The sequence below is a fragment of the Malania oleifera genome, chromosome 8 (genome assembly GCF_029873635.1).
Source record: "Malania oleifera isolate guangnan ecotype guangnan chromosome 8, ASM2987363v1, whole genome shotgun sequence".
Classification (NCBI taxonomy): Eukaryota; Viridiplantae; Streptophyta; class Magnoliopsida; order Santalales; family Ximeniaceae; genus Malania; species Malania oleifera.
Genome location: NC_080424.1, coordinates 93,982,939 through 94,008,242, shown reverse-complemented (window position 1 = coordinate 94,008,242; position 25,304 = coordinate 93,982,939). Strand labels below are relative to the sequence as shown.

At 36.5% G+C, this 25,304-nt stretch overlaps 1 protein-coding gene across 3 annotated transcripts; it reads right to left on the bottom strand.

The window, feature by feature from the left end:
* Positions 1-347: 347 nt before the first annotated feature.
* Positions 348-23,604, bottom strand: LOC131162366 (probable 1-acyl-sn-glycerol-3-phosphate acyltransferase 4). Of its 3 annotated transcripts, none has more exons than XM_058118771.1 (5): positions 23,327-23,604; positions 8,758-8,968; positions 8,015-8,629; positions 7,345-7,475; positions 348-819 (listed from the first exon to the last, which is right to left on the bottom strand). In XM_058118771.1, exons 3-5 carry the CDS (start codon positions 8,584-8,586, stop codon positions 374-376), a joined length of 1,149 nt encoding a protein of 382 aa, XP_057974754.1. In that variant the 5' UTR covers positions 8,587-8,629; positions 8,758-8,968; positions 23,327-23,604; the 3' UTR covers positions 348-373. The 3 variants fall into 3 exon arrangements, with proteins under 3 accessions (XP_057974754.1, XP_057974753.1, XP_057974755.1); XM_058118770.1 differs by having other exon boundaries at positions 8,758-9,082; positions 23,327-23,578; XM_058118772.1 differs by having other exon boundaries at positions 8,758-8,934; positions 23,327-23,578.
* Between the last annotated feature and the right edge of the window lie 1,700 nt (positions 23,605-25,304).

Below are 25,304 nucleotides of genomic sequence, written 5' to 3'. Positions count from 1 at the left end.
TCCTTTTGTTTTCTCCAAAATCAAAAATTGAAATCTATGTTCTCAAACATTATATTTCTTCCCTATTTGATCACAATTAATCACTTGCCTGTGTCGGGCTCAGGAACCAACTTTCACTATTTCCTGGCATTAACACAACTTCTCGGAAGAAGAAAAGGATCCGGCCACATGGACCTTTGTCATTAAGCATTTTCCTTGCTTTAGTAAGCATAGCAAGACTAAGACCTCAGAATGGGAAACAATTCACGGTGATATACATTCACCCCACTAAATGCTCAGAAAGCATTCCAACAACAAATAGGAGGATTAAAATATTCTGCAATAAACAACCATTTACTACAATCAACTTAGAAAATCAAGTAGCAGAAATTGCTCATTTCTTGGTTTTCTTGCAATATAACATTGCTTTTACTATGTCTACAACTGGCAATGGTCTAAAGTTAAAATAGGTAGCCGAAGCAAGATATGCACAAGATGCAGCAACGTACAATTTAAACCAAACAGATGAGAAAAAAGTTAGAAATATGAATATGCCAGTTAAAGCAATTACTACAATAACATTTACCAAGCACTCCAACGTAGAAAGCTCTCCTTCTGTTCCTTGATGAGGGAAATAGCCCTGAGCATTGAAATCTGAGAGCAACTGATCCTTGAGCTGGAATGTATTTATCAACCACGCAGCAGCCTCATCTTCAGATGCCGGAACCTCCTCAACAGGGATACGTCGAACATGAATGTGAACTTCAGAAGGGTCCACACCAAAGACATTGTCCAAGAAAAGAGGGCATTGGTGCTTGTATGCAACGGTCAGATCATAAACTGCAGAGAAAAAAAAACAGAATTATGCGTATTAGGGAGACCATAAGACAAAATATGCCTGAAAATTAAAAACAGAGACTGTTCAGGATGTGGTCTCCTTTCTAATGAAATAGCAGCCATGAGTAAATTGATGCATGTGCAAAATGATATCTGTAATCTGTTGCGAAACGCAAAACATGTAAGAGTTAAGAGTTGCATTCCAATTTCCAAACTGTCATTTCATTCTAAATCAAATATTTGTATATCTCTCTCTTCTCTCTCTCTCTCTCTCACTCTGACACACACAAAGCACACGCATCAGCCAAAGTAGTTGGTATCACACAATTAGAACTGCCCAGCAAAGCATTATACACTCCATGACTATAGCATAATATAGAAAATTAACTAGAATACAACATTTTTAAACTTGTAAGTCATCTGAAACAACACAAAATTGAAAGTGCAATAGCTATCATTCTTAAATCAGCATGCCATACATTGCCTGCGAACAAGCTGATTTGGTTCTAAGACAAACCATGGAAAGTTGAAATGATGACGCATCCCTCAATTAGATACAAAGCAGCAAAATGTGGAATGGATTAAGTAGAGCACAATTTGAAAAATTCAACCCAATGTAAGAATTGACCATCTCCTGCCTTAAGGTTTCAACTACAGAAAGATTTGTTGATTAACTATTTTACTAAGCATTGTTTTGAAGGATATTTTTGAGTGGTGACATCAGTGGTTAGGGGCAAGGGTAGGTAGGAAGAAGTCAAGGAATGTGTTTTCAACACCATTATGCCCTACTGATGGGCTCAAATCCTCAAGAACCCAGCATTTCAACTTAATGTGGCGTTTTGTTTGTGGATTTGACCAAAGAAATCTGAATTGGTTCCCTGGTATCCCCAAGTTTGGTTCATGTTTTGTGATTGGAAGCCCCATTCTTTCTCAGAAATGACACAAGTTTTAGCATCCCTATTCCCATTTTAAAAGCTGGGTATTCGGTTTCCTAATATGAGAAATCACCATATATATTTATATATATATATATATATATATATATATATATATATATATATGTTAAAATCCAAAAACACTCTCATTTATTTACAACCTTTATAACCAATTTTCATTACCAAGTTGAAGCTTTCTCCCCTTCAGATGCATGCGTATGAATTGCCTATTGAAGATAGAATAAATTTCTGTATTTCTTCTCATTATGTACATCTCAATCTAACATTATATAATACAATCAACTATTCTAAACAAGGAAATAATCCCCCTACAGAATAATATATAATCTTCTATATTTACCCACTTTCCTAATTTACTTATTATTCAAAAATATACTTGGGATTTTAACACTCCCCCTCAAGTTGGATCATAGATATTAATCATCTCCAACTTGCTAATGAGATCATCAAAGTTCTGTCATGCCAACCCTTTAGTAAAGATATCTGCAATTTGTTCCTTGGTGGGTACATAAGTCATACAGATAGTTTCTTCTTCAACTTTCTCTTTGATAAAATGTCGGTCTACTTCCACATGTTTAGTCCTCTCATGTTGAACTGAATTGAGAGAGATACTAATGACTGCTTTGTTATCACAATAGAGTTTGATAGGAAATTTCACCGGGACCTGTAGTTCTTCCAAGAGTTTCCGTAACCACAATCCTTCACATATTCCTTGAGCAACTGCCCTGAACTCAGTTTCGGCACTACTACGAGAAACTACATTCTGTTTTTTGCTTCTCCAAGTTACTAGATTTCCCCAAACAAATGTGCAATAACCGGTGGTGGACCTTTTATCTTCCATTGATCTTGCCCAATCTGCATCTGTAAAGATCTCTACTTCCTTGCTTTCACATTTTTTGAAGAAGAGTCCTTTGCCCGGGGAGCCCTTGAGATATCAAAGGATCTTGTACACAACATCTAAATGAGCTTCTTTTGGTGAATGCATTTGTTGGCTTACCACACTAACTGCAAATGCAATATCTGGTTTGGTATGTGATAGGTAGATTAGCTTACCAACCAATCTTTGATACCTCTCCTTTTTAACTGGTATTCCACAGTCTTCGACCCTTTTTACTGTTTCAATCGGGGTTTCACTAGGTTTGCATCCAAGCATGCCAGTTTCAATTAGGAGATCAGTGATATACTTTCGCTAAGAGACACTAATACCCTTTTTCGTTCTAGCAACTTCCATGCCCAAGAAGTACCGCATTTGTCTTAAGTCTTTAACTTCAAATTCAGTAGCTAGAACTTTCTTCAATCTTTCCATCTCTACTGTATCATCCTCAGTTAAGATTATATCATCAATATACACTATTAGAATTGTTCTCTTACCCCATTCAGACTATTGGAAGAACAGGGTGTGATCTAATTGCCCTTGTCAATATCCTTGGTTCTTTATTACTTTTGCAAATTTGTCGAACCATGCTCTGGGAGATTGCTTGAGTCCATACAAGGACTTCTTGAGTTTACACACTTTGTTTTCTTCACCTTTCTTACTAAAGCCTGGTGGTATTGTCATGCAGACTTCTTCTTCTAACTCGCCATTTAAAAATGCATTCTTAATGTCAAGTTGTTGTAGTGGTCAATCTAAGTTGGCTGCCAAAGACAAGAGGACCCAAACTATATTCAAGTTTGCCACCGGTGCAAATGTCTCCATATAGTCAATGCCATAAGTCTGTGTAAATCTTTTTGCAACAAGTTTGGCTTTATATCGTTCAACTGTCCCATCAGATTTATATTTCACTGTGAAAACCTATTTACAACCAACTAGCTTCTTCCCTCTCGGCAAATTCATTACATTCCTAGTTCCACTTTTCTCCAGGGCCCACATTTCCTCCATGATAGCCTCCCTCCATTTAGGTATTTCCAGAGCTTCCTGAATATTCTTTAGAATTCTCATCCTATCAAGGTTAGAGGGAAAAGCACGATATCCTGTAGATAAGCTTTTATAAGACATGTATTTAGACCGGAGATATTGAGTACATGACCTGGTTTGTTTTTTGACTTTAATAGGTAAATTGATGTCATCAGGTACAGGATTATCAGAAGAGAGCTCATGACTATCTATTACTAGATCGGGATTAGGCATGGACTCATGGTTGTTCGGAGCCATCACTAGTTCCAAAGCTCTTGGTGCCTCTGGTATGAGATTCTCCCTGTTCTTTGTGTTCGGCTTTCTCGAATAAACAAGTATGTTTGTGTTGTTTTGCTTTCCTGCATCTCCCCCTGAGGTTAAGTGCTCTTTTGTGTTTGATAGGTCAGAAAATGAAACAATGGGAGGCTCAGTAGATGGGTTAGGGAATGAAGCAATGGGAGACTCAATAGATGGCACAGATTCGGTAGTAAAGAAGTCAAAGAACTGATTGTCACTCCATTTCTCCCCCTGAAGAGAGGTCTTTGGGAAATAAGGAGTGGTTTCAAAGAATGTGATATCAAGGATAACAAACATCCTTTTTGAGATAGGGTCATAGCATTTGTAGCCTTTCTGGATAGAGGAGTAACCAATGAAGACACATTTAACGGCACGAGGATCCAATTTATCCCAATGGTGAGCATGAACATGAACATATGCAGTACAACCAAAGATTTTCAGCTGAAGACTGGAGGGGAGTCGAGAGGTAAGAAAATGTTTCTGGAATTTCTGGAGAGGAATGGCAAAGGAAAGTACTCGACTCGGCATTCGAATAATGAGATGTGTAGCTCTAAAGATGGTATCTCCCCAAAAATATTTTTTCATGTTTGTAGTGAACATCTATGCCCGAGCTACTTCAAGTATATGTCTGTTTTTTTGTTTAGCAACCCCATTTTGTTGAGGGGTATCCACACAATAACTCAGATGAACAATACCATTTTCTTGAAAATAAGTTCCCATAATATCATTAAAATATTCTGTACCATTATCAGTACATAAAATTTGAATATGAGTCTGGAATTGTATTTGAATCATGGAATGAAAACAGACAAAAATGGAACAGACCTCAATTTTATCTTTCAACAAGTAAACCCAATAAAGACGAGTATGGTCATCAATAAAAGTAACAAATCATTTCGTATGGGTGCGATTCAGGGATCTTGAGGGTCCCCACAAATCACTGTAAATCATAGTAAATGGGCGGGATGGTTTGTATATGGATGTTGGGAAAGAAGTACGCCGGTGTTTTGCAAGCTCACACACTTCACATTGAAACTTAGATGACATTTTATTTGAACAGATAGATGGAAACAAACGTTTTAAATATTGAAAATTTGGGTGACCCATCCTAGAATGCCATAACAAAAGTTCACTATCTCTAGAAATAGATGCAGAATCACAAATTGCAGTAATACATTGTTCACTCAAGCTTGCCTCCTCAAAGAAGCAGAGTCCTCCATACGCCTTAGCAGTGCCAATCGTCTTCCCCGATGATAGGTCCAGAAAAACACAATGAGATGAAACAAATTTAGCAGAGCAATTGGAGTCTTTTATTAACTGGATGATGGAAAAAAAATTGCAAGATAACTTGGGAACATGTAGGACAGATTTTAAAGTTACAGATTCAGATATGCAAATACTTCTTTTACCGGCAACTGGTGAGAGAGAACCATCTGCAATTTTGACTCTCATATTTCCAACATATGGTGAATAGGTTGAAAATAATTAATAAGAACCAGTCATATGATCAGATGCACCTGAGTCAATTATCCGTGGTGATTTGTAACAAGATATAGTATTTAATGCTGACAAATAATTACCTCGGTGAGCCAGAGAACCTGTGGAAGACTGACCCGATGTTTGAATTGAGGAAAACATTTTATATAGTTGATCCAACTGCTGAGGGCTAAATGTACTACTTGGAGTGGTATTATTGGTTTTTTTGCTTTGTGATTTTTCAGTTGAACTATCAGTGGTAGCCTAATACCCACGATTTTTTTGATATTGTCTCGGCTTCCAATCTGTAGGCTTTCCATGAATCTTCCAGCAGGTATCTTTTGAATGGCCTGGCTTGTGACAATACTCGCACCATAGTTTCCCTTTATGTGTCCTTTGTCCTGTACCCGTAGAATTTCGTGAGATTAGGACCGGTACCTCATTATTTCATGAGTTGAGGGCTGATATTTCATCCTTTGTATGTTCGATCGAAACCTTTGTCATAACACTGCGATTTCTCGAGAGTAGGGCCGATATTTCATCCCCTATGTGTCCGGATGGTCCTTTCATCATCATGCTGCGACGAATCTCTTCATGCCTTACCTCTGCGAATACCTCTCGGGTAGAAGGAAGGGGGCATCGGCCAAGGATCCTCCCTCGCACATCGTCCAGGTCACAGTTGAGGCCAGCCAAGAACTTGAAGACTTGTTCATTTTTGAGTCTCTTCTTATAGTGAATGCTGGCACCAGGGCATTCCCACTCTTCATCGACGCTTAGGTCAAGCTCCTGCCAGAAAGTTGTCATCTCCATAAAGTAATCGGTCACATCTCTCTCTCCTTGCCGCAGCTGCCACAATCGAGTCTTTATCTCAAAAATCTGGGAGTAGCTTTTGGCATCGGAGTACGTCTCATGAACAACGTCCCAGACATCCTTCGCCGTTGGTAAAAACAAGTAAATCTTGCCGATCAAGGGCTTCATCGAGTTTACGAGCCACGCAGTCACCATGGAATTTTCAAATTTCCATTTTTGCAGAGCGGCTACGTTAGTTGAGGCTGGCTTCTTCCTTTCGCCAGTAAGGTATCCCAACCTTCCTTTATCTTCAATCACTAGTATGATGGACTAAGCCCATTCACGAAAATTTTTTTCGTTCAATCTCTCCATTGAGAGTGGGAAGGCTGAGTTGTCTAGCCCATTCGAACCCACAATGGAGGTAACTTCAGAGTCGCCGTCGAGAGTTGCAGAGGAGCTCGACCCTCTGCTATTCTAAACAAGGAAATAATCCCCCTACAGAATAATATATAATCTTCTACATTTACCCACTTTCCTAATCTACTCATTATTCACAAAGATACTTGGGATTTTAACACCTATTATTATTATTATTATTATTATTATTATTATTATTATTACAGTTGCACTATTGATTGTTCTCAATGAGTTGGGTAATTTTTTAGTGTTCTATTTTATCTGTCAAGATTGTGCTAAAGTACTATGTACAAGCATTTCTTTTTAATGGCGAAGTATCACTTGTCTAGGTAATAGATTCTCTGGGAATAGAATGTTATTTTATTATCATGCCTAGGAATTAACCAATGCCCAGGAATCTATCAATAATATGTTTCCAAATCAAACATGCGAACCACATTCCCAAGAATCACGTATCCCAGGTATCAAGATTTCCAGGAATCACCGCCATGCTGAGGTCATTTCAGATGCCGTGAACCAAACACCACATAAAGCTTTTCTCCTTCCCATCTCCCTCAAACCAAACTCCCTCAACAACCAAACCGCACTCTCCTTTTCGATTGGGAAAAAATTGGAAATTAGATAACAACATTAGCACAGTATACGGGGATTATAAATTGCAACGTATATAGATTAAAATAGCAATGGCGTAAGAACAACCTGCATCCACAGAGCCTCTTAGAGCTTCCAAGCAAGCATAGAAACCCTTGGTTTTTGGAAGCAGCACATTCTTCAACACTGGCAACCCATTTTCAGTGGCAAATTGTTGACTTCTTAGGCACTTCTGTTCACTGTATAAAATGCAAAAAAAGAATCTTAACTTATTGAATGGATGGTGTGAAGTGAATGTAATCAACAATTGTCACAGATTACACTAAAAAAACAAATTTATGTCAAACATGAATTAAAAAATGCAGCTTCTTCAGGAAAACTAGGAAAGTAGTTGCATCAGGAGGGTACAGCCGTGGATTTGCCTGTACTTTAAAATTTCTATATTTTCTATTGCCACTTAAAAACCCTAAGAACCAATAGATCAGCCAATATCACTCCATCATCGAACAGAAATATGCCATGCACATTGAATATTATTTAAGTAAAAAGGAAATATAAGGATTATGGGACTAAAAACAGTTCCTCCTGAGAAAACAGCAAGGCATGGGAGATACCATGATTAGGTAAAAATTGGAAGTGTGTGCATATATTTTTAGATTTGTCTAATTGCCAACTACACATAAAAATTTAAGAATCAACGAGTAAAACAATATCACATTATCAAAGATGTCATGCACATCGAATATTATGGAAGATGAAAGAAATATAAAGGCATTACGTAAAATCAGTTCCTTCTGGGAAAACAGCAAGCCACAAGGGATCCCGAGTATTAGTAAAAGTTGAAAGCATGTGACGCAGTATTGGTTCATCAATTTCCCACTTCCTCTCTACGGAAATGAACTCGAAAATGTGAAATCCCCAACCAAACACTGGTAGTTTCATCAAACTGCTCTTAAGGACATACTTTATGTACCCAAGGCATCCTTTCCGCAATGCGAAATCCCACAAATACATCCAATCAACCTCAGTTCTATGGTTGGCAATAAGCAGAACACGTTCCCTTGCTGGAACTTTTTCTCCAGAAAAAACCACCTTAGTCTTGTTTATCTTTTCAAATAGAAATGGCCACAAAGCTAGCCAAAGACCAAAAAGAAAGGATGTCACTTTCCTACTGTAATGTACGCTGAAAAATCGTAGCATGACCACAGCAACAGGTCCAAAGTACACTAGGAACAGAAATGCAGTTGAAAGAAGAACCACCAAACACACCAAACCCCTTAAAACCCTAAAAAGGGTCAGAGGACGGTGCTTTAATCGATTATTAGAACTGAGGGGCTTACAGACTTCCATATTTTTCCAGAATCTTCAACCGTCCAACCTACCCTCAGCACAGCTGCAACATTTAAAGCAAGATTGTATGCCTCAAAGTCATGATATGTATCTCAAATCTAGAATTGAGAGAGAGAGAGAGAGAGAGAGAGAGAGAGAGAGAGAGAGAGTAAATCCAATGTATAATATTACTTTTCTGTGTGGAGGAGGGAAGAAAAGTTGGCTGAGTCCCTTATGAGATGGCAAGGATGTTGTAGTACGAAGCTTCCATACGAAGCTTAGTGACAAATAGGTGCAGCAAGACAAGCGCTCTTCACAGGAAAAATCAGGAAGCAATAGTGGGGGATGAAAATGGGCAAATCATCTGCTCTGCAAAAATAAACTTACAAGAACCTTTCGCATCCTGTTGTATAGAATGAATCAATATAACAGCTATTACAAACCAACTTGCCACCCACATAGCAAGAACTCTTGAGTTAAAATATCCAATATAATTAGAAGAACCATTAGGATGATCCTGCACATAAGAGAATTTTAAAAGAAACATGTGTAATTAAGATATATTATCAACTATCCTTTCTGAGCTTAACAAGCACAAAAATCCTTATCTTTTCTGAGTTTAAAAACAAATAGCAGGCTGGTTTTAACAGAGGCACAGAAAACATCATCAGGACTTTGAACTCTGACCAAGGAATTTTCATAAATAACATTATAGCCCAAATTTCATGTCCTCAAATCAGTTTTCTAGATAAATGAGCAAATTATCAGTTTGTGTTGATGTGAAATATAGGAGATTACAACTTTTGTATTACAATATCTACAAATGAATCTGAGAATTTTTTCTAATTTGTGTAGAAGCCTTTTTATTCAATATATTCCTATGAACTTTGTGTCTTAGCAGACTCAAAGGAGCATCAGTTGTTGAAACTTCAGGGAGAGTAAGGTTTTTTTGTTATTTGAGCTCAAAGGATGAAAGGAATCACCAGTTTGGCTCTTGAAAGGGACTTTAGAAGACAATATGTGTGTATTGTATTCCTGAAGGGCTTCAGTAGTCATCTTGGCAGAAGTTTGGTTGATATGTAGAAAAATCTTTTGAGCAAAGTGCCTTGGAGATCATTACCTTTTGTGAGCTTAATAACAAATACAGGATGTTCTTAACACAGAGGCACAGTATTAACATCAGCAGGACTTTGAACTCTGATATAGGAATTTTCATGATTAATATTGTAGCTAAAATTTGATGTCCTTTAATCAGTTGGACTAGAAAAATTGGCAAATTATCTATTTGTACTGATGTAAAATATATGATATTACAACTTCTTGTGTTGCAATATCTAATGAAAGACTCAGAATTTTTCTAATTCGATCTCCAAAGATTGGTGTAGATCCAAAAGTGTAGAAGCTTGTTTTACTCAACATATTCCTTTAAATTTTTGGGTCTTAGCGGATTTAAAGGAGGATCAGTTGTTAAGGCTTCAGGAAGACTTTAAGGTTTTTTATGTTATTTGAGATTTAAGAGGAGCACCAGGCTCTGGCTTTTGAAAGGGATTTGAGAAGACAATACTGGTATGCATTGTATTTATGAGGGCTTAAGTAGTAGTGGATGTTTAGAAAAAGTCCTCTCTTTTTTTAACCAAGTGCCTAAAATACAGGCAATCGGTCTTTGTATCTTTCAATGACTATTCCAAGTTTAATTTAATCGTGCTTATTGTTCAAGCGGATTCAAAAGAGGAAAAACTGTTCAAGCTTTAGGGAGAGAGTTTAAGGGCCTGTTCTCTGCATCTTTCAATGAATCAAGCGACAAGATGTCACCTTGCCTCCTTACTACATTTTAACTGTTAAAAAGAGTCATATCACATGGTCTCTTTAAGTGCTCGGTGTATAAAGGGAGCTCAATACAATTGTCATGACCATATAATAGTAAGGCCTAATAGAGGCAGAATTAGAACCTTTTCTCAGTGAGTGCAATCACTAGTAATATCGGTTTTTAAGTACAATCCCTGGAACACTCTATAGCTTGGAAGAGTTAAAGTTTGACCCACACACTTTCAATTTGAATGGATTTTTTGCAAATCTACAGAGGCTCCTATTTAACATACACATAGGCGGGAGAATTTTCAAATCTCAGTGGATGCATTCGCCCTCAGTGGGAGACACACAGTGATGTAGGACAGTAACAGGAACAGAGAGAGAATTGAGGGAGAGAAACAAAGCAAAGAAGAGAAGAAAGAATAAGGGAGAAGAAGAAACACTGTTGCAGGATGAAGTTCGGATTGTCAAGATGAAACTTGTTGGACCAACAAAGAAGTATTAGCACACTGCCCAAAAAACCTCCCAGCAGCTAGATGAACCTTCCATTAACTAGTGAGAAGTGATGAGACAGCAGTTAAGAGAAGTATCTCCCTCCTTCCTATAAGAACCAAAAGTTTCGTGAGCTCTTGAACCATCAACAAACCACCACTATAGCCATCTATATTGATGATTTGAAGAGCTTTTCTTAGGAGTGGTATTATGGAGGCCATACGTTGCACAATGAGCAAGTTCTTTAATGGTCTGAAGGAGATGTTAGGAAAGACGTTTAAGTCTACTATATTGACGATTTGATAAGCTATACCAGGAAGCTATTGCCACTGAAAAATACCTCAAGTTTCCTCCTAGGTCATCACTTCAGGTGAGTAGGTCTATCATTCCCCAGTCTACCCCTAGAATCTTTGAGGTTGCTTGTGAGGCCTTTGGGGTAGGTACAAGTGGAGTTTTTTGAGTCAGGAGGCACATCATATAGCATTTTTGAGTAAAAAAAACCCTCAAGAGGCTAAAACGAAATACAACTCATATCACAAAGAATTTTATGTTGTGGCGAGATCCCTGTAAGATTGCCACATTGGAGATATTATTTGTTACCCCAGTGGTTTTTACTGTTTTTTTTTTACCACTTTGGTTTGTGATCTTTCCCCACCTGGTGGGACTTAAGGCTTCATTTGTTGTTGTTGTTTGGTTCGCAATATTTGAATTCACAAAAGAAGCTGAGTGCTAAGCGCAGGATAGACTTTTTTAATGAACATAACTTTGTTCTTAAGCACATTCCTGAGTTGAGAGAATAAGGTAGCTGATGGCCTCAAAGTAGCAGTTATTCTCCATGCCATGGGTGTTGAGGTCATTGGAGGATTTGATAATTTGAAAGATGAGCCTTCTACTTGTCCTAAAATTGGCTCACTTTTTAGGAGGTGAGGAGCAACATGGAGGGTTGTAGAATTTATCATCCATGAGGATCACTTATTTAGGGGGTACTAGGTTATGCATTCCCTGCACAACGTTTAGAGATTTATTTTATCTAGGAGTTGCATTGCCAATGGGTTAATTGGTCATTTGGGAAGGAATAAAAAAAAAGTCTTATGAAACAAGACTTCCAATGACTGTCATGTGGCTAAATTGTTCTTTAGGGAGGTAGTCAAATTGCTAACTTCCAGAGTGTCTAATAGGGATATCAAGTTCTCTAGTTACTACTGGAGGACACACTGGAAAATTTGTGGTTCTCACTGTTTTCTTCTGCTTGCCACCCCAAACTAATGGGAGAAAAACAAGGCAATTACTACCTACTATTGAATATGCTTCAACTGATTTTGAGTATATATTCAGTTACAAATTCTATGCATCCATTGATCTTGTTCCCTTGCCACCCGATGCCTGTATTTTAGAGCATGCTACTCCTTTGTTTCATCACATCCATGAGTTGCATGCTAAGGTTAAGCCAAAACTTACAATGAATCATATAAGTTATGAACTTGCTACAGTTGTGCATCTTGACTATACAATTTAATGTGGGTGGTGGTGTTGTAGTTTGCATTAGGCCTAAATGCAACCCAAAAATTCCTTTAAAAAGCTCCATGCCTGTGTGTTACAGGTTGAACACTTCACACTTTGTGAAGGGTCGTGCTGCACTAGTTATAGCACTCTTAACTAGTTATTAACTCAGTAGCATACTACTGTTTCCATACACGAACAAATTCTTAACCGTCGAATAAAAAGTCAAGTAGAAAGCAGTAAACAAGTAAGCAGGTAGACAAGAGCCACGTGGTAAACAGTAAAGCAATATAATTCATTCTTAACAACTCTGTAGGCAATGTGCATTTAGCTAGGAAGGAAAGTAGGCCAAACATGTTCACAAATGCCAGCGAGTTTTACAATGAAAAATGAACAATTACCCCTTTCTATGCATTATAATTTGGCACTAACGTAAAACTGATTGAGGAGTCATACTCTTACTTTACACAACAGCATTATCACACTCGAAGAATAAAACCTATACTACAATTTATATCAGTCTTTTAAAAGGCGAAGGCATAAGGTGAAGCGTTCTAACCCTTAATTGGTGAGGTGTAAGACTTAAAGGTGTTGGAGCGTGAGCCTTCAAAGATTTTTATTTTTAGATCAGCTATGCTATATGGATCGGAATGTTGGGCGACGAAGAAACATAATATCCAAAAAGTAAAATTTTCCGAGATGAGAATGCTTAGATAGATGAGTGGTATAATGTTGAAAGATAAATTAAGGAATGAACATATTCACGGTAAGTTAAGTGTAGCTCTGTAAGCGGAAGTTTCTGAAGTCTATTGAATTAATTCTTCATATGTACATCACAATCTTTATATAATACAATTCCCTATTCTAAACAAGGAAATAATCTTCTTCCCGAATAATATCAAATCCCCCACATTTACCCACTTTCCTAATTAATTATTTACAATAATACTTGGGATTTTAACACTCTCTCTCAAGTTGAATCATAAATATTAATCATCTCCAACTTGCTAATGAGATCATCAAAGCTCTGTCGTCCCAACCCTTTAGTGAAAACATCTGCAATTTGTTCCTTGGTAGGTACATAAATCATACAGATAATTCCTTCTTTCGATTTTCTCTTTGATAAAGTGTCTGTCCACTTCCACATGTTTAGTCCTGTCATGTTGAACTGGATTGAGAGAGATGTTGATAGCTGCCTTATTGTCACAATAGAGTTTGATAGGAAATTTCACCGAGACCTGTAATTCTTCCAAGAGTTTCCGTAACCACAGTCCTTCACATATCCCTTGAGCAACTGTCCTGAATTCCGCTTCAGTACTACTACGAGCCACCACGTTCTGGTTTTTGCTTTTCCAAGTTACCAGATTTCCCCAAACGAATGTGCAATAACCTGTGGTGGATCTTCTATCTTCCACTGATCCTGCCCAATCTGCATCTGTAAAGATCTCTACTTCCTTACTTTCACATTTCTTAAAGAAGAGTCCTCTTCCCAAGGATCCCTTGAGATATCGAAGGATCTTGTATATGGCATCTAAGTGGGCCTCTTTTGGTAAATGCATGTATTGGCTTACAACACTGATTGCAAATGCAATATCTACTCTAGTATGTGATAGGTAGATTAGCTAGCCAACCAACCTCTGATACCTTTCCTTTTCAACTAGTATTCCCCAGTCTCCAACCCTCTTTACCACTTCAATCGGTGTTTCACTAGGTTTGCATCGAAGTATGCCAGTTTCAATTAGGAGATCAGTAACATACTTTCGCTGAGAGACACTAATTCCCTTTCTCGTTTTTGCCACTTCCATGCCCAAAAAATACCACATTTGTCCCAAGTCTTTAACTTCAAATTCAGCAGCCAGAACTTTCTTCAATCTCTCCATCTCTACTGTATCATCACCAGTAAGTATTATGTCATCAACATACACTATTAGAATTGTTTTCTTACCTCTTTCAGACTGCTGGAAGAATAGGGTATGATCTAATTGCCCTTGTTGATAACCTTGATTCTCTATTACTTTTGCAAATCTGTCAAACCATGCTCTGAGAGATTGTTTGAGCCCATACAAGGACTTCTTGAGTTTACACACTTTGTTTTCTTCACCTTTCCCACCGAATCCAGGTGGTATGGTCATGTATACTTCTTCTTCTAACTCACCATTCAAAAAAGCATTTTTAATATCAAGTTGTTGTAATGGCCAATCTGCCAAGGATAAGAGAACCCGTACTGTATTTAAGTTTGCCACTGGTGCAAATGTCTCTGTATAGTCAATGCCGTAAGTCTGTGTGAATCCTTTTGCAACAAGCCTAGTTTTATATCTTTCAACTGTCCCATCAGATTTATATTTCACTGTGAAGACCCATTTACAGCCCACTGGCTTCTTCCCTCTCAACAAATTTATCAACTCCCAAGTTCCATTTTTTTCTAGAGCTCGCATTTCTTCTATGACTGCCTCTCTCCATTTAGGTATTTCTAGAGCTTCCTGAATGTTCTTTGGTACTTTCACCCTGACAAGGTTAGAGACAAAAGCACGATATCTTGTAGACAAACTTTTATAAGACATATATTTAGACCAGGGGTATTGAGTACACAACCTGGTTTGTTTTCTCATTGCAATAGGTAAGTTGATATCATCACGTACATGATTATCAGAAGAAAGCTCAATTACCAGATCACGATTGGACATTGACTCATGGTTATTTGGAGCCATCACTGGTTCCGACGTTCTTGGTGCCTCAGGTATGAGATTCTCCCTGTTCTTTGTGTTCGGCTTTCTTGAGTAAACAAGTAAGTCTGCGTTGTTTTGCTTTCCTGTATCTCCCCCTGAGGTTAAGTTTTCTGTTGTGTTTGGCAGGTCAGGAATTGATGCAATGGAAGACTCGATAGATGGGTCAGGGAATGAAGCAACTGAAGGCTCAAAAGATGGTACGGGTTTAGATGACACAGAATCAATAGTATAGAAGTCAAAGAACCGATCTTCACTCCATGTCTCCCCCTGAAGAGAGGGCTTTGGGAAATAAGGAGTGGTTTCAAAGAAAGTAACGTTAAGACTAACAAACAGCCTTTTGGAGACCGGATCATAGCATTTGTAGCCTTTCTGAGTAGGGGAATAACCAAGGAAGACACATTTAACGGCACGTGGATCCAATTTGTCCCGGTTGTGTGCATGAACATGAACAAACGTAGTACAACCAAAGATTTTTAATGGAAGACTGGATGGAAGACGAGAGGCAGGAAAGTGTTCCTGGAATTTCTGAAGAGGAGTGACAAAGGAAAGTACTCGACCTGGCATTCGATTAATGAGATGTGTGGTTGTTAAGATAGCATTGCCCCAAAAATAGTTTTTCATGTTGGTAGTGAACATTAACACCCAGGCTACTTCAAGTATATGTCTATTTTTCCGTTCAGCCACCCCATTTTGTTGATGGGTATCCACACAAGAACTCTGATGAACAATCCCATTTTCTTGAAGATAGGTTCCCAGAATAGTATTAAAGTATTCCGTACCATTATCAGTACATAAAATTTGGATAATAGTCTGGAACTGTGTATGAATCATGGAATGAAAATTAATGAAAATGGAGCGGACTTCAGTTTTGTCTTTCAGCAAGTAAACCCAACAAAGGCGAGTATGGTCATCAATAAACGTAACGAACCATTTTGTATTGGTGCGATTGAGTGAACGTGAGGGGCCCCACAAATCACTATGAATCATAGTAAATGGGCGAGATGGTTTGTATATGGATGATGGGAAGGAAGTTCGACGGTGTTTGGCAAGCTCACACACTTCACATTGAAACTCAGGAGACTTTTTATTTGAACAAATAGACGGAAACAAACGTTTTAAATATTGAAAATTGGGATGACCCATTCTTGCATGCCATAACAAAAGTTCACTATCTCTCGAAATAGATACAAAATCACAAATTGCAGTATTACATAGTTCGCTCAAGCTTGCCTCCTCAAAGTAGTAGAGTCCCTCATGCGCTTTAACAGTACCAATCTTCTTCCCCGATGATAGGTCCTAAAAAACACAATGAGATGAAACAAATTTAGCAGAACAGTTCGAGTCTTTTGTTAATTGACTGATGGATAACAGATTGCAAGACAATTTGGGAACATGTAGGACTGATTGTAAAATAATCGAATCAGATATGCGAATACTTCCTTTACCCGCAACTGGTGAGAGGGAGCCATCTGCAATTTTTACTCTCAAATTCCCAACATATGGTGAGTAGGATGAAAAACATTGATAAGAACCAGTCATATGATTAGTTGCGCCCGAGTCAATTATCCATGGAGATTTGTAATAGGATGTAGTATTGAAAGCTGTCAGATAATTACCTCGGTGAGCTAGGGAACCAGAAGACTGACCCGATGTTTGAATTGACGAAATCATTTTGTACAGTTGGTCTAACTGTTCAGGACTGAATGCACTACTTGAAGAGGTATTGATTTTTTCTCCTTGTAATTTTTCAATTGACCTGTCAGTGCTAGTCTGGTACCCACGATTTTTTTGGTATTGTCTCGGCTTCCAATCTGCCGGTTTTCCATGAATTTCCCAGCAAGTATCTTTTGATTGACCTGTTTTTCGGCAATGTTCGCACCATAATTTACCTTTTTGTGGTCGTTGGCTAGATCCCCCTAGGCCTTTTGATACAAAGGCCAAGACATCAGGCCCATTAGTGTGCCCATTTAGATTTGGGGCGGATACGGGTAGGTCCAACCCGACATGGTCATTTTGGGGTCTCAGCATTACGTGCCTTTTGCTTTCCTCCCTCCTCACTTTTGCGAATACCTCTCGGGTTGAGGGAAGAGGTCATCGGCCAAGGATGCATCCCCTCACGTCGTCCAGATCCCGATTCAGACCAGCAAGAAACTCGAAGACCCTTTCGTTCTCGAGCCTCCTTCGATATCGTGTGCTATCGCCGGAGCACTCCCACTCCTCATCGGTGCTTAAGTCGAGTTCCTGCCAGAGATGGGTCATCTCCATGAAGTACTCAGTAACGCCTCTCTCCCCTTGCCGCATCTGCCACAGTCGGGTCTTGATTTCGAAGATTTACGAGTAACTCTCGACGTCGGAATACATCTCACGAACAGCGTCCCAAACATCCTTCGCCGTCGGAAAGAACAAGTAGATTTTCACGAGTGACGGCTGCATCGAGTTGACGAGCCAGGCGGTGACCATGGAGTTTTCGGACCTCCATTTTTGCAAGGCAACCATGTTGGTAGAGTCGGGTTTCCTCCGTTCGCCGGTAAGATAGCCAAGTCTCCCTTTTCCTTCAATCACCAACTTTATGGATTGAGCCCACTCACGATAATTTTTCCCGTTTAATTTCTCCACTGAGAGTGGAAAGGAGATGTTGTCAAGTCCATTCGAACCCCCAACAGAAGTGGCCTCTGAGTCGCCGTCGTCTGCACCCTCTGCTGTTGATGGTGCCGTTGGCTATAGTTAGCTAAGGTTGAGAAACCCTAGCTCTGATACCATGTAAGCGGAAGTTTCTGAATTCTATTGAATTAATTCTTTATATGTACATCACAATCTTTATATAATACAATTCCCTATTCTAAACAAGGAAATAATCTTCTTCCCGAATAATATCAAATCCCCCACATTTACCCACTTTCCTAATTAATTATTTACAATAATACTTGGGATTTTAACAAGCTCTTATAGAAGATAAGATAAGGGAAGAACGACTCAGATAGTATGGACACTTGCAACATAGGTCACATAGTATACCAATGAGGAAGAGTGAGTCAGTTATTGTGGGGGGCAGTAGAAGGGGTAGGGGTAGACCTAAAATAACTTGGGAAGAGATAGTGAGTAAGGATTTAATATCCCTGAATTTGTCAAAAGAAATGGTCCATAACCACATAAACTGGCGGAAAAGGATTCATATAGCCGACCTCACCTAGTGAGACTTAAGGCTTGGTTTTGTTGTTGTAGATAAATATGTAAATAAATTACATATATTCTACAAATAAAAAAAAATTAAGAAAAACACAAAAATAATGTTTTAAAAAATCAAGTATAATTTGTAAAGCAATTGTCAAACAAAATTACTAACTTGAATTCATTACATAAATCATGACGAGAAATAATTATAACATTACAAAGTTCAAATTGTTTTCACAATCTAAGACAGGACTCGCAATTATTTTGGAAAGATTGAGGCTCAAGAGTTTTAAAAATCACCTCATATCATGGCATTTCTTTATATATACACAAAATTAAAATTTTCTTGCTAAACCTAACTCTAGAATCACATACCCAAAATGTGCAGCCTCAACTAAAAAGGTGCAAATGGTGTGCCACTTGTACTAATGTGTCAGCCTTAGCATGTAATGTGTAAGTCTTTTTAGGATTTGGCGTTTTAGATTGAGCCTCAAGGCATTTTAGGCATGCCTTGCCTTGAAACGAGCCTCAAGGTGAGCCTCGATTGAGCCTTTTTAAACATTGATTTATATGGTGGTTACTCATCCCATGTGCACAAGACAAGTAGTCACAAACAAGCATAATTCCTTGAACTAACTCAGCTCATGACACCGTTCCATTGACCATGTCTCCATCCTCATGAAACTTGGATCTTATGCATATAATACTTGATTTTCTTAATCATATTACCATTAGTCCATTTTATTAGTGTGAGAGATTTGACACCTTACTAAGGCCCCTTTGAATCTCCTCCTTTTTCATCTAGTACTCACGTAGGGTTAGCAGTTCCTCAAGCTCCTTCAATTTCTCAATCACTTCCCCAATGTATTCTATTCTGGATCAGAAGATCATGCCTTATCCTTAAGGTGATTTTCGAACCATATTTGGTTTAATGTAGAGGTGCCTTGCTTCAAATGCTACATGGCTCACTAAGGATGTTCTTCACTGGAGTGCCTAAGAGTGATGCTTATAGTTGCACTTTCCAGAGCTGAGTTCCTTTCAGCTGGGGTGGTATGATGGAGGACCATCTACATAATCTAGGCCGCCCATTTGGCATACTTAGTTTCAGTGTAGATTTAGGAAATTATACAGGTATTATATTTTTTATTTTTGATGTATAATTTTCTCATGCAGCTCTCACCCTCCCCTCTTCTTCTTCCTCCTCCTTAGTCCCTTCTTCCTTCTCCTCTTTATGTCTCTCTGTTATGTTTTTCTTTTATGTTCTATCCAACAATAGTCTCTCTTCTTTTCTTTTTCTCTCTGTTTCTCTACTTCGATCTGTTTCTGTTTCTAACTGCCCTACATCACACATATTCACCAATGCTTGTGATGTTAGGGCCACGATTCAATGTGGCTATGCTTTAGTGAACCCCTATGTCTAAGGTGTCAAATTTTGACTTGAAAATTAATTGATGGTTACAAAAAAATTGCTGCCTATATATTCTCAATCTCATAAATCAAATATAACATTGCAACTAAAGTAGGCGTTTTAACTACACAATAGTTTATCATAAAAATACTATATATTTCCCTCCAACCTATTGATCCTTTTCCTCAGTTCCTCCAAATGCATCATTCTTACAATTAAAATTTATAAAAATAATAATAAATAAATAAGTCCCAGCAGCAAGAAATTTAACTATAAAAATATGGAAGTCATTATTCAGAACACTTTTGCAAACAGAAACAGCATCTCTTTATCTGCAGACTCTAAAAGAATAGTTTGCAAACGTGTAAACACCCCCAGCATACTCAGATAAATAATCCAATCTTTATAAATTTTTATTTCTTATTTAAAAAAAATCCTATGCCAAATTTATAAGCAATTCCCTATGCTTCCGAGTATACCATTTCCATAGCATCTACGGGACTTATTACAGCTTTTAAGTTCCTACGCTGAGCAAATGATATAGAATTTACGGACATAATAATATCAAAATATAAATAGCAGCACATGCAACCAAAACTAAAAACATGTTAAGGAGAATAAAGCCAGCAAAAATGATCTAAAAGAATTCTAGGACTTCTCAGCCTCAGTCTGAACTCTGAACTCTAAAGTGCCATTGCAGATTTGTATGACATTATGGGCATAATAAGTTACGCCTCAACTCCTATGCAAAATGACTAACTGCATTTGGACCTAAAGGCTCAACAGTCCTTTAACAGATTTGAGACATCAAGAATGCCATGACAGTTGTGTCCACACAAAATCTGCAGACTATACGTATTCTTGGCTAAGATTTGAAAACAAAGGAGAATCTCACGTACTGTTCATAGAAAGAAAATTAAATGCCTACCAATCAATTTATTTCTTCAATGAAGGAAAATACTATTTATTTATCATCATATTCTCATAATCTTGCACTCTAGTGCAAGATATGAAACTCAATGCTTAAGCGTAATGAGGGACAACACTGTCCTACATAAAAAAATATAAAGAACTGCCACGTGAACAAATATTGCAACCACATTTTTGGTAATATGGCATGGAGCCTTGGGCAGTAGGTGTTGCAGTTTTTTAGCATTTGGGGATTTAAAAGGCATAAACAGGAGTGCCATGTCATTCCCACTAAAATTCTTAATTTTTTTCAAGAATAAAACCACACCTTTATGGCATACAAAATCAACTCCTATGACTCAGTTTTTCTAGTAAAATCTCTATACATCTGAAACCTATTGACAAGATATGTAATCCTCCTGTTGTATATAAACTCATTCATTCATGCATAAAATATATCTTAAAGGGAAATTTTGTAAATGTGAAAATATATGTGCTTATAATCATAACGTTGTCCACTTAAAGAAAGAAAGAACTGTTCTACTTAATAAGTTTAAAGAATTGCCACACAAACTAATATTGCAACTACATTTTTGTAAATATAGCATGGGAGCCTTGCACACCAGGTGTTTCATTTTATGGCATTTGGGGATTTAAATAAAAGCAAAACCAGCTATGCCATATCATTCCTGATATAATAAATCTTTTTTCTGAAGAAGAGCACCACGGCACCACTTCTCTGTTGCAGACAGAATCAACCCTTGCAAATCAGCCACCATGTTTTTAGTAGATCCATCATAAAGGGTGGTCTTCATCCCAAGACCACCGATATTTACTGATCAATTAAGACTATTACACACACTATATTTTCAATAGTACAAATATTGAATACTATGAAGTGCAGATGTAGACAAGGAAATGCAGCAACTAAGCTTACTCTATGCAAACATATTATATGTGATAAATATTAGGGTTCTAATATTTATTTGGCACTATATATCTAAAAAAAGTTGTTGATGTATCACTTCTATCGTAAATGTAGCCAAGTTTACTATAATTATTTTTTGAGTAAAATAGAAAGTAAATCCAATTACTAGATTCCATTTATTCTATTTAAAATGTGTATAAAATTAAGAGGCAGAGAGAATTTTCCCAACACTACGACGCAATGTGATTTGAGAGGATGCAAGCCAAGTCAAAGTTATCTTTGATTAAATGGAGATAATAGTATGGCAATGGGTTTCAATCCCTTCCTCTTCCCTCAGGAGCGGCTCTTCACAATATGGGGCCCTACGCGAATGATTAATTAGGGGTCCTTAATATTTTATTTAATTTTTATTTTTAGGTACATCAAATAATTTTATCTGCACTGCTTGTGCACTCCATCCACCAACACGTAAATTCAATAAATATTGTTAATATTATCATATTAAAAAAAAAATTTGGGGCCCCCAAAAATAGCAAGCACCTCAGTTGCCTTAATGAAGAGCCGACCCTGTATTCCCTCCACCCCCGCCCCAACAAAAAGAAAAATCCTTGGTAAAGTGTAAGTGCCCATTGTTTAGTTGTGGAAAATAATTTTCATTTTTTATTCCAGTTTTTTAAAAAATTAAAAAAAAAAAAAGATAGCTTATTTTTTCAATGTAGCGACATTTGTATAAAAAAAACAAAAAAAAAAATGATCAAATGTTTTGACACTATTCAAATGTGGAAAACAGGTTTATTCTCCATTTTCAAAATTTCAAATTATTAAAAAAAAATGCCACTTTATTTTTTAATTTTCTAAACTTAAATAGAAAAGCTGAAAAACATCTCTTTTTTTTCTGAATTTTTTATTTCATATATAATTTCAGGAATACTAGAAAATAAGGCATGATTCTTGTAATTTTTTAGAAATCAGTAAATAAAAAATAAAAAATATTTTCCACAAGTAAACAAATCATTTATTCTCTACCTTTTTTAAATACAGATCTGGAAAATTTTAAAAATAAACTGATATTTCTATAATTCTTTAAAAAGCTAAAATGAAAAATAAAAACGGCTTCCACAACCTACCCGGCCCCGACTGGCTCTTATTATCACATAAAGAAAAGAAGAACTTTTGATTCAAGGGCATTCTTCTGCACTGGCTAACATTTCTTCGCCGGATTTCTTGGTTCATCTCTATCTCTCTCTTTCTCTCTCATAAACACACACACACACACACCCCACCCCCCACATTTCTGGAAATTGTAGTAAATCTAAGAGTGTAATGTCGGAAACCTACCAATTCAAGGTATGGAGAAAAAAAATACGGAGACAGTAGAACTTAAAATTAAAGAAACCGCAATAAAATATGTAAACAAATGTTAAATTAAACCCAAATCTTGAAACACACGCTGTCCCATCTCCAATAATATGTAAACAAAACCTAAATCAGTGACGAGGTACAGACTTATTCAAAATCCAAATCAACTCATACCAAATAGGCCAGGCGGCCCAGGACCCCATGTAATCCAAAAAAAGAAAAAGAAAATTTAATCCAACCAACCAACAAGCCAACAACCATATCAAAGAATCCCTAACAACTGATATAAACAAATGATTACGAACCCAAGAAAGCGCTATAAAATTTCCTTATTCAGAACAACGAATTGATCTATCAATAATAATAATAATACATTAATATCAATAAAATTAAATCCGAGAAGAAAGAACACACAATGAGAAGCACAGTAGAGAGAGAGAGAGAGGGTTTCTTTCTCACCTGCGTCTTCCAAGAGTCTTCGACCTCCGGGGAGAAGGAAGATAAATCCTAATCTGGAGGAACGGCCAATGCAACAGGGGACTTGGCCAGCTGCGAGTCTTTAATAATATGAATTGAGTACGAGCAGTGATCAGGCGCGCTCGAGTCCACAGATCTCCAGCTACGTCGAGGGCCACGCGGATCACAAGGTCCGCAGGGTGGCTTGTTGATTGGACGTTTAATCTTCTGAATCGGTTGGACGCACAGGTTTTCCTTCTTATAATAATAATCATTATTATAATAATTATAATTGGATTGTGTATTTATTGAACTGAATAAGAGGGAAGAAGTATCTGTTGAGTACAGAGTGTGACAGCGGGATCCACAACAAACGCTACGGCCCAAACGCGATCTTGGTGTTGTCATTATGAAAAATAACTGAGGACAATTTCGTATTATTGTCAAAAATTTTAAAAATAAAAAGTAAAAATAAATATAAATAATTAGAAATCAATTATTTATTTTATTAACATTTATAAAACTAGTACAAATTAAAATTTTAATTAAAAATATTTATTTTCATCTCCAAACTAAATAATATTATACAAATATGATTAAAATAATAAATTACAAAAATTAAAAAATCACTATAATAAAAATAAAATTTATTATTATTATTTTACTGTTCTACTTTTAAAATTTACTTTCTAATAAAAATTTTATCATACATGACAATTGATAATTAATAAAAATATTTTGTAATTAGCTTTATTATCATGATTTTGAAATTTATTTATATTTTTCTTTTAATTATGTTCAAACTCATGTGATCATTTAATTTTGATTTTAATTTTAAAATATATATAATAAATAATTTAATCGAAACAATTATTTTTGGATATTAAAATTTCTGGTAATAGGTTGTCAAAATAACTGAAAATTATAAAATATGATTTTCAATTTTTTGACAAATAGTTAAAAATGACAACAGAAACAAAAAACTAACAATATAAATAAATACATTTTTTAAATTTATTTCTTTACTATGAAGAAATAGAAACAGAAAATAGCAAACAACAACCTTGTAGTTGTTGGCGAGTAGGGCGCCATGCAACCTAGTTTCTTAGTATTTTTCTAAAAATAAATATAATATGAAGCTCCCCTTCTTATAATAATAAGGTACGACTATGACTTTCATGTTTTGGTGGGTCTCCGAGATCCTTTCGATGACCTATGTTATGTTGAAGGGATATCTATATGATACGATCGATAACGTAAATCTCACGGTGGCAATAGAACTGGGGAAAATCGAGAGACGATCTATTCAATTTTTAACTATGTAGGGGTTACCGAAAATAAGTTCTTTCTTTTTGCGTTTTTTCTATATATATCAAACAAGTCCTAATCAACTTGGTGTGGACATTATGTATTTATGTGCCTTGATGATGTGATCTTGATACTTTAATTTTAATTTAATATTTTAATTTATTTGTCATTATTTGATCACGATAAAATTTAAAATAGAAAAAATCATATCACGTCATTTATATCATCAATAAATATCATAGGGTTTTTCAATCATTTTTCGACCTTATTACTTTTTTTTTTTTTAGTTAAGGCTCATCATTTATGCCTCAAACGTAATCTTGTTTTCAATTTTTCTATTTTGTACTTTATTCCCTCAACTTTTTTTTATTTTTCTTTTCTTTAGGTTTAAATATATTTTTAAAGGATTTTATTAATCTACTATCATAGTTTGCAAATATAAAAGTATGATTTTTTAAATTTATTTATAAAAATTTATATTTTATTTAAAACTATAAAATGCAGATACTATTATGGTACCACATAGATAAGAGACAAGAAAACCTTAAAAAGTGCAAGATATAATATTAGATTAAATATTAAATTTTAATATTTAGGTATATTATAGACAAAATTTTAGTAAATAAATATATTTTTACTATTTTATATTTGTAAAAAAAATCTTCAAATAAGA